We start from the raw sequence: 15,641 nt of genomic DNA, 5'->3' as shown, positions 1-15,641 counted from the left end.
CTGAAAGTCTTACTAGAGCAGCCAAGTTAGAATGAAGAGAAGGGTATTCAGAGTGGTGTGCTTGGGTTTGTGCTTTGAGTAGAAAAGTTGCAACTGCGGGGCCCGCTGGCTCTGGTAGAGGGGAGGAGATGAGCCCTGGAGATGAGAAAGTTAAGAACAGAGAAGCCCTGCTACATTCTTCAGACATAACTAACGACAAAACCTTTTACGTGGAGTACTGCATTCTGTGCCCACATTATGAGAAATAACATCTTAGCCGAACCGTCAGACTTGTCAGAGCAGATTTGAAGATACGACTAGGACCGCTTTTTCATCTTCTTTTTGAAAGCTCTCTTTGAACATAGGACCATGTATGCTAACTGTAGAATCAACCTCAGTGGAAGGCATGGTATGAAAAACGCCGCCTCTTACTGGTACAATGTGTGTTCTTGTTTCCCACAAACAACAAAAGGAATGGAATGGAATATTAAGATACAATGAAGTCTTTTAAGTCTCTCTTTTATTTCTTCCACCTCAGAATGAATTTTCTTCATATCAAAGTAATTTCTGTGAAACATGTAATCAGTCTCATTTTCAGGAGAAAGCTCGAGGTCTGCTGTATGACAGCATCTAATTTGTCAGGACAATGAGAGGAGAGTTGCCCAAATGAGCGTTTTCTTCATACAGCCTGTGCAGTGTTCAAACCTTGCGGTCTCCTGTGCAGTACACGCTCCTGTCCTCCGCCCTCAGCCCCCGCCTCACATTTCCACCGCTTCTTCCACTGATGTGACCGAACATCAATCCAATCATGAGCATTCTGCCTTAAAACTCCTATCCCCAAATTGTGCCCAGAAATAACCGAACACAATCTTGTCCTCTTATTGTAGTATTTTGTCTCTTGTTTCATCTTTTCTTTCAGTGATGTAATTGGATATTTCGCTGAGCAGCAGCCTGTTGGATGCACTTATAAATTTGTGTATAAGAAAGTGCTCTGGGAACATGGGGTCTCTCCATCCTATGCTCATTTTTATGGGCTTGCGAATTTCGCAATTGGGATTCCTTAGACTTTTAAGAGGAAGTTTGTAAACATGGTGCACGACCTTAGCTGATTATTTTCAAAATAACCAGTGTTTGGTAAACTTTTGCCCAGAGTACGTTAGTCAACGGCTGTGTTTGAGGCATATTATTCTTGCAGATCTGTGCCATAGCAAATAGGTAGGAATAGATAGGAATAGGAAATGTACCATGCACACTTTTCCTTTCCCTGGGCATCCACAGTGTAAGTAAATACTTGGGACTCTTTCCTGCTTACTTATGAAGATTGCCAATTTTATATCTAGATTTCTTTGATTGTGTTTGATAGATTAAGACATGAGCTAAGTTAACTAGAGGGAAGTGTGTGTCAATCAGTGGTTCTCACATTTTTTTTTTTTTTTAATTTTTTTTTTTTTTTTTTTTTAACGTTTATTTATTTTTGGGACAGAGAGAGACAGAGCATGAACGGGGGAGGGGCAGAGAGAGAGGGAGACACAGAATCGGAAACAGGCTCCAGGCTCTGAGCCATCAGTCCAGAGCCCGACGCGGGGCTCGAACCCACGGACCGCGAGATCGTGACCTGGCTGAAGTCGGACGCTTAACCGACTGCGCCACCCAGGCGCCCCTCACATTTTTTTTTTAACTTCATTTATTTATTTTGAGAGGGAGCGAGAGCACGCAAGAGTGTGCATATGCATATGAGTGAGTGGGGAGGGGCAGGGAGAGAGGGAGAGAGAGAATCCCAAGCTGGCTCTGCCCTGTCAGCATGGAGTCCAAGGTGGGGGGCGGGGGAGGGGGACAGCTCAGTCTCACAACCATGAGCTCATGACCTAAGCCCGAACCAAGAGGTGGACACTTAACTGACCGCGCCACCAAGGGGCCCCCAGTGGTTCTCATGTTTGAGCACACATCCAAATCACCCGGAGGACTCACCAGCCTCTGGATTGCTGGGTGCAGCTCTGGGGTCATTGATCTTAGGTCTGTGGTGGAGTCTGAAAATTTGCATCTGGAACAAATTTCCAGATACTGCCGATGCTGCCGTTCTGGGGAGCACTGCGTGGAAACTGCGGGTGTCAGTAACGTATGTGTTCTAATGACCTGTTGCTGGGGTTGGGGTTGGGCTCTTTGCAGACAGGTGGAGAGCCTGAAGCAGAGAATTGCAGGGAAATCCATCCCCACCGAGAAGTTTGCTGTGAGGAAGTCTCGACGTTACTCCTCTTCGTTGCCTGCACCTGTGAAGCTCGTCTTGCCCGCCCTGGTATCTGCCTTTATTTTATTTACTGTTTGTGTTTTAGAAATAAATTGTCTGTCGTAGCAGCAGGGAGCATACCTAACTTTTGCTGTGAAGTTTAACTCAATTAAAAGCCACTGTAAGGGTGTTCCTAAGGCGAAGATTTAAAAATTATTAAAAATGGAATAATCATAAAAATTATAGCTAATGTTTTTTGACCACTTGGTATGTTCTAGGCATTATGGTATTTTAAAAATATATCACTTAGGGGCATCTGGGTGGCTCAGTTTGTTAAGCATCCGACTTTGGCTTAGGTCATGAGTTTGAGCCCTGCGTCGGGCTCTGTGCTGACAGCTCAGAGTTTGGAACCTGCTTCGGATTCTGTGTCTCCTCTCTTTCTGCCCCTCCCCTGCTCGCACTCTGTCTCTGTCTCTCAAAAATAAACATTAAAAAAATTAAAAAAATATATATCATTTAATATTTTTTGAAAGCCTATTTTAAAAAATGTATCCTTTAATTCTTATAGTAACCATAAGGGTACTTTCTCTTTATAGCCCCATTTTATAGATAAGGAAATTGAGGCAGAGATGTGAGTCAGCTTAATTGAAGTTGAGTTGAATTCTTTTTTTTTTTTCTTTTTTTTTTTTTTTCAACGTTTATTTATTTTTGGGACAGAGAGAGACAGAGCATGAACGGGGGAGGGGCAGAGAGAGAGGGAGACACAGAATCGGAAACAGGCTCCAGGCTCTGAGCCATCAGCCCAGAGCCTGACGCGGGGCTCGAACTCACGGACCGCGAGATCGTGACCTGGCTGAAGTCGGACGCTCAACCGACTGCGCCACCCAGGCGCCCTGAAGTTGAGTTGAATTCTAATGCAAGCCACGTATATGCTTCTGCCTTTTCTAGCAGCCACATTAAAAATTAAAAGGTAAAAAAAAATTTAAAAATTAAAATAATTTTAAGAATATATTTTGTTTAACCCAGTATATGTAAAATGTTGCTGTTTGAGCACATAACCAATAAAAACTTAATGAGATATTTTATATTCTTTTCTGTTGTTCTAATTATTTGAAATCTAGTGTGTATTTTACTCTTAAGGCACATGTCAGGTTGGAATAGCCACACTTCCGTGCTCAAGTGCCCTAATTGGTTGGAGGCTGTTGTATTCAGCAGTGAAGTTTTGGAGCTCACATTCTTTTTTTTTTTTTTTTTTTTGCTGGGTCTTTGCTTTATTTTAATTCATCAGACAACTGAAGTTAAACAGATCTTGTTTTGTACCATCTTTTGTATGACATATACTCCCTTTTGTATTTTTTTTCAATATATGAAGTTTATTGTCAAATTGGTTTCCATAAAACACCCAGTGCTCATCCCAACAGGTGTCCTCCTCAATACCCATCACCCACCCTCCCCTCCCTCCCACCCCCCATCAACCCTCAGTTTGTTCTCAGTTTTTAACAGTCTCTTATGCTTTGGCTCTCTCCCACTCTAACCTCTTTTTTTTTTTTTTCCTTCCCCTCCCCCATGGGTTTCTGTTAAGTTTCTCAGGATCCACATAAGAGTGAAACCATATGGTATCTATCTTTCTCTGTATGGCTTATTTCACTTAGCATAACACTCTCCAGTTCCATCCACGTTGCTACAAAGGGCCATATTTCATTCTTTCTCATTGCCACGTAGTACTCCATTGTGTATATAAACCACAATTTCTTTATCCATTCATCAGTTGATGGACATTTAAGCACTTTCCATAATTTGGCTATTGTTGGGAGTGCTGCTATAAACATTGGGGTACAAGTTGGAGCTCACATTCTTAATTGTTACGCTGTTTAGGCTAGGCTTCATGAAAGCATAATTTCAACTTAAATTTTCTTAATGGAGATTTCTTTAAAAAGTCCTGAATATTTCAAATTATTCTGGCTCTTTGGGGCTTTGGTTTTACGTAGGTGTCACATCCCATAGAAAAGCCGTTACGTGCAAGCTGACATCTGTAGTCCTCCTTTGGGGTTTCCTGACTTACTTTGTGTGTGTGTGTGTGTGTGTGTGTGTGTGTGTGTGTGTGCATGGTCATATAATTCTCTGGAAATATTTCTAGAAATGGAATTCCTGGTTGAAGGGTGTATGCATTTACTATTTAACATTGCCACATTGCCCTCCAGAAAGGCTGTACTGGTTTAAATTTCTACCAACAGTGTTTTGCTCTTTTAATTTGCATTTGCCTGCTGGTGTGGTTGAGCATCTTTTCGTGTGCTGATTCATTTTTATTTCTTCTTTTGTGACTTGTTCATATACTAATGTAAGTTTTCATTAGTTTTTTTGTCATCGACTCATAGGAGCTCTTTCTATAGTCTGTGAAAAAGAGCATTGCAGCCCCCAGCAGGTGTCAGATAGGAGCTAGCCTGTACCTAGTTCCCAGGCCCATGTATTCTCTGCTTAAGATATCTCTGAGAGCACCACTGTCAGACCAGGTTATTCTGTGCCTGTGAGGGAGTGAGACAAAAATATCACTTTACAGTCCTATCCGAGCATAGATAAAAACAGGAACACCATGCAAATCACAAAAATGACCAAACATCCCCCTTTCCAGCTAACACGGGAGCCTGCTGCTGGTTTACCATATACAGCTTTTAGATCTGTTCCTGATTGATTTCTATCAAGTGATCTGCATTGGGAATTTTTTTCTTTGTGTCATAGAACTTTTGCAAGAACTTTCTAAAGCATAATGGTCCTTTCTGTGCCCTACAGCTTAGGTGCTGGTGTGTACATAACTATAGCCTGCTTTGATCATTAAGGGTTTTAAGGAAGGGTAACTCACTGCACTTCTTTCTGCAGGTTTAAGGGGGTAGAATTGGTTTGAATTTGTGGTAACTAGGAATCTCACCAAATGGCCATTTTTCATAAAATCTCAAATATGAGCTTGCCTTCTTCCTCCTCCTCCTCCTCCTCCTCTTCCTCCTCTTCTTCTTCTTCTTCTTCTTCTTCTTCTTCTTCTTTTTCTTCTTTTAAGTTTATTTATTTTGAGAGAGTGTGTGAGCAGGGGACAGACACAGAGAGAGAGAGAGAGAGAGAGAGAGAGAGAGAGAGAGAATCTCAAGCAGGCTCTGCGCTGTCAGCTCAGAGCCTGACATGGTACTCAAACTCACAAACCATGAGATCATGGCCTGAGCCGAAACCAAAAGTCGGATGCTTAATGGACTGAGCCACCCAGGTGCCCCTTTCTGATAAAAGAGCCTATTGATAAAAACAAAATTAAAAAAAATCATTACATAACTATTCCGTTAAGTATTAAGTTGGGGTCTTAACATTGTTAGCAACAAGAAACTGTTAGAAAAAAAAAATAGAGTGTTATGATCTTAGTTTTCAGTGCCATAGAGTAGAGATAACTTTGTTGTCACTCAAATGTGTTTTCCTCATTTCCACTACTTCCCTGTGAGAAGCTGTTCAAACAATATCTTTATCATATTTTAAAATTCATTTATCTCTAAAAAGATACTAATTATCTTGCTTATTTCAGACCCTTAAAAATATGAACTGTACTACCAGGAAAGTTAGAAAAATATTTTCAAGCAAAAGCATATTTGCTTTTGGTCCAAAAACATTCTCATCTGTTAGCCTATGAAACGTAATTTGCAATGAGAAATCATTAGTTTACATTTTCGGTGCTGTCATTCAGCCATATGGCCTTTAAATGAATGCATTTTCTGCATATTGGATTGCATTGCTGGACTGTCACATGTTTTTAATGATATAAAAGAGCATTAAAATATTTTCTGTGTTCATTCCCAGTGAAGTCCTTGGAAACATTTTATGTAAACAATTGGCAGATATTTTAAAATGTTTCCCTTTACTTAAATATAACAACAAAAATTTATCGCAAATAACAATTGTTTATAGTATCAGTTAAAAGTATTCTATTTATTTCTGTATTTGTAACCTATTATCTGCCAAAAGAACTGAATGCCGGGAGATGCTTAAATGAATGAGTACATTTTTTCAGTAAAAACATTATATACTATATATATTGAATTACTTCACGGTATAAAAGGGAAAAAGGCATATCATAAAACAAGAAAAGGGGAAATTATATGCACTATACTCCATATGAGGAAAGCTAAGGAGAATGATCTCAGAATGTCGTCTTGAGATCTCTAGCAACCAAGGAAGTAGTTTCTTTGTTGTAAAGGACATTGAATAACCTCACATAATTGCGAATGGTTTTTCATTCTTCCTCATTAGGAAATGATGTATGTCTGGAATGGTTTTCCAATAGTGAGCAAGAGAAAAGACCTTTCTGAAAATCTGTTGGTAACTGTTGAAAAGGCTGAGGCTGCTTTACAAAATGAAAGTAAGTATGAAAAGCAAAAGCCGGAAATCTTTTCTTTCTTTCTTTCTTTTTCTTTCTTTCTTTCTTTCTTTCTTTCTTTCTTTCTTTCTTTCTTTCTTTCTTTCTTTCTTTCTTTCTTTCTTTCTTTCTTTCTTTTCTTTCTTTCTTTCTTTCTTTCTTTCTTTTCTTTCTTTCTTTCTTTCTTTCTTTCTTTCTTTCTTTCTTTCTTTCTTTCTTTCTTTCTTTCTTTCTTTCTTTCTTTCTTTCTTTCTTTCTTTCTTTCTTTCTTTCTTTCTTTCTTTCTTTCTTTCTTTCTTTTCTTTCTTTCTTTCTTTCTTTCTTTCTTTCTTTCTTTCTTTCTTTCTTTCTTTCTTTCTTTCTTTCTTTCTTTCTTTCTTTCTTTCTTTCTTTCTTTCTTTCTTTCTTCTTTCTTTCTTTCTTTCTTTCTTTCTTTCTTTCTTTCTTTCTTTCTTTCTCTTTCTTTCTTTCTTTCTTTCTTTCTTTCTTTCTTTCTTTCTTTCTTTCTTTCTTTCTTTCTTTCTTTCTTTCTTTCTTTCTTTCTTTCTTTCTTTCTTTCTTTCTTTCTTTCTTTCTTTCTTTCTTTCTTTCTTTCTTTCTTTCTTTCTTCTTTCCACTTTCCTGTCCTTTCCCTGTGCACATCTGCCCATGTTAATTCATATGCATCACAAGGACATAGCACTTGGGCTGCAAGGGTGGGTGATTGCAGTCAGAAGAGGGGAAGAATGACACACATTGCTATGTGGACGAGCCTTGGGGGCACGGGGTCTAAAGGAAAGATGCCAGTTGCAGAAGACAGCGTAGTGCATGACTCCATATATATGAAATATTGAGAACAGGTAAATCTATAAAGACAGAAAGTGGACTAGTGGTTGCCTAGGGATGGGAGAACTGGTGTGTGTGTGGGTGGGTGTGTGAGAGAGAGAGAGATAGTTGAAGGGTATGGCATTTCTTTTTGGAGTGTTGAAAATGTTCGAAGATTGTGGTATTGGTTGCACAACTCTATAATATACTCAAAACCAGTGAACTGTGTGCTTCAAACGGGTGAATTGGACCGTGTGTGAATTGTATCTGAGTACGTCCGTACCTGAAAAAGATGAACAATTATTTTGAGCTTTAGAGCAGCACAAGGCACAAGTGTACTTCTGGTTTTAGTTTGTGACTTTCCATGCCTCCTTTTGCTCTGTGATGACTGTTATGTTTTTGCAGACACAGAGATTGTTTTCAAGTTGAACTTTTATCACAATTTAATTTTTCTAGTGATAGCTGTTGGTTGTACTGGAGGCCCCTCTCCAGTTTGCTGAAAGCTCCATTTCCTGGAAGCAGTTGGCATAGTAGGAGGGGAATCAGGCCATCTGGGCTTACAGCCCCAGCTCTGTGGCTGTGGGACTCCGGAAGGCATACCTCATCATTCTAGGCCTCTGGTTTCTTTTAAAATGGGATGATGATATTCCAAGATACCCAGATGAAATCCAAAGTTTTCTTGTTCTGACATTGCCTGATTTGTTATCTTAAATAGAGGCTTTATCTTTTGATGAATGATTCTATTAAATGGCAGCCTTTGTAAGTGTTGCTCCTGAACCTCCTAATCGTTCAGGTATTATCCCAAGATAACGGTCTTATCCTTTGGAATGTTCTTTTTTTTTTTGTTTTTTTTTAAGTTTATTTATTTATTTTGAGAGAGAGAGTGGAAGCACTAGTGGGAAAAGGGCAGAGAAGGAGAGGGAGAGAGAGAGAAGCCCAAGCAGGCTCTGCACTGTCAGCACAGGGCCTGATAGGAGCTTAAACTCAAGAACCGTGAGATCATTACCTCAGTTGAAGTCGGCTGCTTAATGGACTGAGCCACCCAGGTGCCCCTCCTTTGGAGTGTTCTAACCACAGAAGTAACATGAAAACTTCCATGGTGATAAACATGGCAAAGGGCGTAGAAGTTCAAGAAAAGTCAGAGAAAATTATAACAGTTAACTCCCATTTCATAACTGGAAAAAGATGGGCACTGATGGAGTGGTTAGCTCCATACTCAATATATTCTCCACATGGGGAATTAAATATTGAACATAGCTCCAGGGATGAGGACCTCATTTGGATCATTTTTGTATTTGGAGCAACAGAATGAGGTTGAAATGTTAAATAAGATTTTCTTTATGGTTAAAAAATTAAGCACATAATTTTGATTGATAGACTCAGGTGAAAAAAGTCACCCATACTTTTGCTACTATAACACAATTAATTTAGGATTTTAGTTTGTCCCATACTAGCCTTAGTTTTATAGTTGTAACCGTAGTGTGCCTGGATGTGTACTAATTTACTTTTTTTTGCACTTAATATATCATAAACTTTTAAAAATTGAGGTATAATTGGCATATTACATTGTGTGAATGTCAGATGTGTACCATAATGATTCAGTATTGTGGACTCTAATGCAACACTATAAGTCTAGTTAACATTTGTTACCATACACAGCTACCAAAAAAATTTTTTGTGTGTGTTGAGAACTTTTTTTTTAATGTTTATTTATTTTTGAGAGAGACAGAGACAGAATGCGAGTGGGCTAGGGGCAGAGAGGGAGGGAGACACAGAAGCAGAAGCAGGCTCCAGGCTCCGAGCTGTCAGCACAGAGCCCGACGCGGGGCTTGAACTCACGAGCTGTGAGATCATGACCTGAGTCGAGGTCGGATGCTCAACCTACTGAGCCACCCAGGCACCCCTGTGTTGAGAACTTTTAAGATCTCTTCTCTTAGCAACTTTCAAATATGCAAGTATTATTAACTATAGTTACCATGTACATTATAGTCCCATGATTTATGTATTTTATAATGGGAAGTTAATACCTTTGACCCTCTTAACCCATTTCTCCCACCTCCCATGCCCCACCCCTAGCAACCGCCAATTTATGAGCTTGTTTTTATTTTGTTTGTTGTTTGTTTTATTTATTTAAGAAAAAAAAGTTAAAAAAAATTTTTTAATGTTTTATTTATTTTTGAGATAGAGACAGAGCATGAGCTGGGGAGAGGCAGAGAGAGAGGAAGACACAGAATCCGAAGCAGGCTCCAGGCTCTGAGCTGTCAGCACAAAGCCCGATGCGGAGCCCGAACTCACACACTGTGAGATCTTGACCTGAGCCGAAGTCAGATGCACAACTGACTGAGCCACCCAGGCGCCCCAAGAAAAAAATTTTTTTGATGTTTATTTATTTTTGAGAGAGAGAGAGAGAGAGAGAGAGAGAGAGAGAGAGAGAGAGGCAGAGCTCGAGTAGGGGAGAGGCAGAAAGAGAGGGAGACATAGAATCCAAAGCAGGCTCCAGGCTCCTAGCCTGTCAGCACAGAGCCTGATGCAGGGCTTGAACTCATGAACCATGAGATCGTGACCTGAGCCGAAGTCAGACACTTAACTGACTGAGCCACCCAGGGGCCCCTGTTTGTTTTAGAGTCCACATATAAGTGAGATGTATGGTATTTGTATGTCTCTGACTGACTTATCACACTATTTAGCAAAATGCCCTCAAGGTCAATCCGTGTTGTTGGCAAAACGGCAAGATTGTATTTATTTATTGAGAGAATATTGAGATGAGAGAGAGAGAGAGAGAGAGTGTGCATGCCACGAGCATGCACACAAGTGAGGGAGGGACAAAGGGAGAGAGAGAGAGGGAGGGATGAAGGGAGAGAGAGAGAGAGAGAGAGAGAGAGAGAGAGAGAGAGAGAGAGAATGAATCCCAAGCAGGCTCCATTCCCAGCATGGAGCCTGACATGGGGCTCGATCTCATGAACTGTTGAGATCATGATCTGAGCTGAAATCAAGAGTTGGAAGCTTAACTGACTGAGCCACCTGGTGCCCTGAGATTTTATTTTTTATGGCTAAATAATATTCCACTGTATGTGTCTACAACATTTTCTTTATCCATTCTTCCATTGATGGCTTCTATATTTTGGCTATTGTAAATAATGCTGCAATAAACATGAGGGTGCAAATACCTTTTCAAGTTAGTGTTTTCACTTTCTTTGGATAAATACCCAGAAGTGGAATGTTCAAAGATTGTGGTATTGGTTGCACAACTCTATAATATACTCAAAACCAGTGAACTGTGTGCTTCAAACGGGTGAATTGGACCGTATGTGAATTGTATCTGAATACGTCCGTACCTGAAAAAGATGAACAATCAGTCGAGCTTTAGAGCAGCGCAAGGTACAAGTATACTTCTGGTTTTGCTTCCTTTTGCTCTGTGATGACTGTTATGTTTTTGCAGACACAGAAGATTGTTTTCTCTTAGACTTTTAAGTTGTTGTTAAATGGCTCTTAGAATAATTTCAAAAGCTTCGTAGCCCTGCATGGAGCTAACATAGCATAATTTAATCAGCTCTTTGGTATTGTTGGGCATTTCGGCTGATTTTTCCATATTTAAATTAATTCTATGAGTGCCTGGGTGGCTCAGTTGGTTAAGCCTCTGACTTCAGCTCAGGTCATGATCTCGTGGTTCATGAGTTCGAGCCCCTCATCGGGCTCTGTGCTGACAGCTCAGCCTGGAGCCTGCTTTGGATTCTGTGTCTCCCTCTCTCTCTGCCCCTCCCCTGTTCGCACTCTGCCTCTCTCTCTCTCTCTTTCTCTCTCTCTCAAAAATAAACATTAAAAAAAAATTTTTTTTAAATTAATTCTAACTTTAGATTGACATCATAAGGAGAAGAAATATAGAAGAGTGAAAGCTGAATCAGTGGCCTGATTTGCTAACAAGGTCAAGGTTTCAGGCAGGATAGTTGAAGAAGCCCATAGAATAAAAAGCAGTGATGTTCTGAGGTCACAGACAATACCCCATCCACTTACCACAAAGAGCTATTCTGCAAATATAAACTGGTAATCACGGGAGATGAGATAAATGGAATGATCTACTCCACTATCCACACAAAGGTCATTTGCTGATGGAGGGTGAGTAATACCATTTCCCATATTAAAGGAAGAGTTTTTATAAAGAACCATGGTTCCTTTTCTCTTCTTTTTCCCTCCCCCTTACCGAAAAGTTTTAACACAAAAGCCCCCTATGAGCTGGAGGTTAGATAGAGTGGACGAAATACTGAGGTATTTATCTCCATGGACTGATGATTCTTTGTGATTTCTGGGCCCCATGGAAACAAGTGGATGAAAAGACTCAAGAAACTGGGATCAAAAAGAGAAATCCAAAGTTTGTACTATTTAACAGAGAACCAAAGGAGCGTGTGTAGAAGTACAGACTTACAGACTCACTATGTGGACGTTTTAGACTTCCTCTGTATGTTCTAGAGGTTCCGTCACGAATATATTTTCTACTTAGTTTCTATATATAGAGTTGTATTAAACTCCTTTACTATTGTTTTCACAATTACATCTTTACATCCTTTTAATTTTGTTACTAAATTTTTTAATGTTTATTTATTTTTGAGAGAGAGAGAGAGAGAGAGTGCAAGCAGGGGAGAGGCAGAGAGAGAGGCAGACACAGAATCTGAAGCAGGCTCCAGGCTCTGAACTGTCAGCACAGAGCCCGATGCAGGGCTCGAACTTGAGGACTGTGAGATCATGACCTGAGCCGAAGTTGGACACTTAACCAACTGAGCCACCCAGGCGCCCCTCCATGTGACCCATTTTTAACTGTACAGTTCAGTAACGTTAAGTATATTCACATGGTTGTGCAACCAGCCTCCAGAACTTCTCAATACCCATTAAAAATAACTCCGTTTCCCTCTCCCCATAGCCTGTGGCAACCACACTTCTACTTTTTGTTATGATGAATTTGACTACTCTAGGGTGCTTGTATGATGGAATCCTACATTATTTGTCCTTTTGGGACTGGCCTATTTCACTTAGCATAATAGGCCTCAGCATACATCCATGTTGTAGCATGTGTGAGAATTTCCCCTTTTCAAGGCTGCGTAGTATTCCATTGACTGTACACATCACATTTTGTATGTTTGGGTTGCTTCCACTTTTTGGATGTTACAAATAATACTTCTATGAGCATGGGTTTGCAAATATTTTTTTGAGATTGCTTTCAGTTCTTGTAGATATATGCCTAGAGGTAGAATTGCTGGATCATATGGCATTTCTATTTTAAATTTTTTGAAGAATTGCCACATTGTTTTCTCTAGTGGCTGCACCATTTTGTATCCCCCCCCCCCCCAGCAGTCTGCAAGGTTCCAATTTCTTTATATCCTCCCAATACTTGTAATTTATGGGATTTTTTTTTTTTTTTTGGTGGCTGTTTCCTTGTTTTTTTTTCTTTTTTCTTTTCTTTCTTTTTTTTTTTTCTTTTTTTTCTTTTTTTTTTGGCAGTAGCCATACTAATGAGTGTGAGATGATCTTTACTCTTCAATGTGAAAGAATTCAAAAAGGAAAAATATTTCTTTTTTTATTAAAATGTTTTTTAAATGTTTATTTTATATTTGAGAGAGAGAGAGAGAGAGAGAGCACGAGCGTGAGCAGTGGAGGGCAGAGAGAGGGGGAGACACAGAATCTAAAGCAGGCTTCAGGCTCCAAGCTGTCAGCGCAGAGCCCCATGCGGGGCTCAAACCCACGAACTGTGAGATCGTGACCTGAGCTGAAGTTGGATGCCACCCAGGAGTCCTGAAAAATACTTCATTTTGATTTGAGTGTTATGTCAACATAAAGTTACATCATTTTGAAACTTAGATGAAATGAAACCACATGAAAGTTCACCTTAAAAAATGAGATTTCACAAAATGCACCTTTGTAACATCCATTTGGGCTTTTAAACAAATCTTAGTATTCATTTTTGTTCAAGTAATTTGTCTACTTTAAGTTAACTTGCTCATTTCAATACTCTTAGATTTTCCATATTAGTTATAGAATTATGATAGGCTAAGAAAACATTGTTCCTGCCAGTAGGGGAATTATCTAGGATTAAAGCCCACATATCTACAAACCAATTGGGAAAATGGGTATGTTTTTAATAAGTGCATATGTAAAAACCAGGAGACAAAGGAAAACCTCTTTTTATTAAATGGAAACATTTGTAGACTGTCCCCCCACACCGCCCCCAGAAAAGTAGACCAGCTCGTTTCTTGTGTTTTCCCATAAACAAAAGGGTTTTGGTTTAGTACAATGAATTCTGATACTTGAATGTCTATCCTTTGTAGTACCACGAGAGAGCCCGGGACCTTTATGTAGTAAGAAGTCCTGAGGGACTATTGAGTTTTTCTCTATTTGAGCAGTCTCTTCAGCCTTTACCTCAAAGCTTATTTGGTCCCTTACTAGTTGGGGGACAGATTTAAAGGAGTTAATATTATGTATCAGACTATGCATGTGCAGTGCAATAGAGGTTTAGAAAACCAGACTGTTCTCTCCATTCGTTCCTTACTCTTTTTATGATCCGTTGAGATGATCATATCCTTTAAGCAGGGATAGGGGAAGCTCAGACAGATGCACCATACTTTGTACAATTCTGTTTTTGTATGTGTTCCCTCTGGGTTAAAAAAAAAAAAAAAGTTTTCCTTCCTGAAGATTATCTTTGCCAGATTTTATACATGAAATTTATGATAATTTCTTCCAGGTCCATTGTTTTATGCAGGAAAATGACCAGATTTCCATCTCTGCTCCCTCTTCCTCCCCAGTAGTGACCTTTCAGTAATTAAGCTCTTATCTTTCAGAGCAAGGGGAAAAAGATCCAAAATTGAAAAAAAAAAAAAAAATGAAGTTGTAAAACTGAGGTGTTGGGAATTGAATGTGTTTCTGCTTCTCTTCCTCTTGGCAAGTGTCTCTGAAGTAAAAGATGACAGAGGGTACAGTTGGTGTTCTCGTCTGACAATGCAGTTACGAAAGGCTGGTTATGGATGCAAAGGGAAGGATAAGGTTTAATAAGAAAAACACTTGTTAACACGCGTGAAGTCAGTGTCTGCTATTAATTCTGTTAGTGTTCCATTGGAAATCTAACTGAGCTCATCATGTAGCCAGAAGTTGGTAGAGTAGTTCTGCTTTGACTACTTGCTTTGTGGAATTATATAGCAAACATGATCAGGGTTACATAAAAGGGAAAATACTACTCGATGGCTTCTCACTTTCTAAATCTATTCTTAAATTTTTCCTTTGGTGCATTTCAGCTGGTTTCTAAAAAGTTCAGTGTGAATATTTTTGTAGTTTCGGCTTCAAGCTTTCTTTTTCCTCAGCCTGCCCTCTGTTTTATTAAGTTAAGCAGATCTTTTGTGATGAAAATGTGCTTTGGCAGCATTATTGGATATTTTTCTTGGAATATAAAATGGAAATTGTGTGTTGAAATGTTCATCTGTGAACTTGCCCATGAGGTTGAGAATCATGATAAAGCATTCCTATTTTAAGGGAAAATAATCATCTGACAGTGTTCTGTGGTGAGGAAATAGTGGTTTTGCTAAGGTTTTTGGAGGAATGTGGTGTTTTTGAGCCCATTTCTCATAATTCATGATCTAAATAAAAGCTAAGTGTGGCTTTACTGGTACTTTAATTTTCCAGCAAGATTTGCTGTTCCTCAGCAAAACCATCACTCACTGAGCACTAGAATTTTATAAGACAAACTTTCAAAAATGCTAATACAGAACTCAATAGAATGCATAAAAATGATACTGAAAACTAGCATCCAGTATGGTCCCTAAGGGTTCGGTTCTAGGCCTGGGAAGATATTGCTTCTTGTATGTATATTTCAGTGAGCATCCATGCTTAGAAGCATGGATATGTTTGTGTGTGGGGGGAGGGTGGGTAGGGGTTGAAAAATAGTCCTTAATTTTAATAGGAAAGGTAATGTGATATTGATACCTGTGATTTTTCTTGGTGAATGAACTATCAGAGCTTAGAAGCGAGAGGTGAGTGTCAGCTGTTTTTAGCACCTAGAGGTAAAGTGATCCCCTTCAGTTGGTTGAGTAGCATCATTAACCTCCCATAAACAAGCAGTTTACTAACTAAAACACCAGCGTGTGTTGGTGCACCTGCCTGGCTCAGTTGGAGGCATGTGCGAGTCTTAATTTCGGGGTCATGAGTTCGAGCCCCATATGGGGTATAAAGATTACTTAAATAAATAAAACTTAAAAAAAAAAAACAAACAAATCC

General features: G+C 39.4%; 1 protein-coding gene across 1 annotated transcript in view; it reads left to right on the top strand.

Annotated features, from left to right (window-relative positions):
- The window catches only part of TTC39B (tetratricopeptide repeat domain 39B), a 129,940-nt gene that overhangs the window by 100,253 nt on the left and 14,046 nt on the right, over nt 1-15,641 (top strand). The window contains 2 exon segments of the mRNA XM_045469755.1: nt 2,146-2,272; nt 6,482-6,590. Of these exon segments, the coding sequence (XP_045325711.1) occupies nt 2,146-2,272; nt 6,482-6,590 (236 nt within the window).

Source organism: Leopardus geoffroyi, chromosome D4, assembly GCF_018350155.1.
Source record: "Leopardus geoffroyi isolate Oge1 chromosome D4, O.geoffroyi_Oge1_pat1.0, whole genome shotgun sequence".
NCBI lineage: Eukaryota > Metazoa > Chordata > Mammalia > Carnivora > Felidae > Leopardus > Leopardus geoffroyi.
The sequence above is the reverse complement of the archived record's forward strand: the minus strand, read 5'-3'. Positions and strand labels throughout refer to the sequence as shown.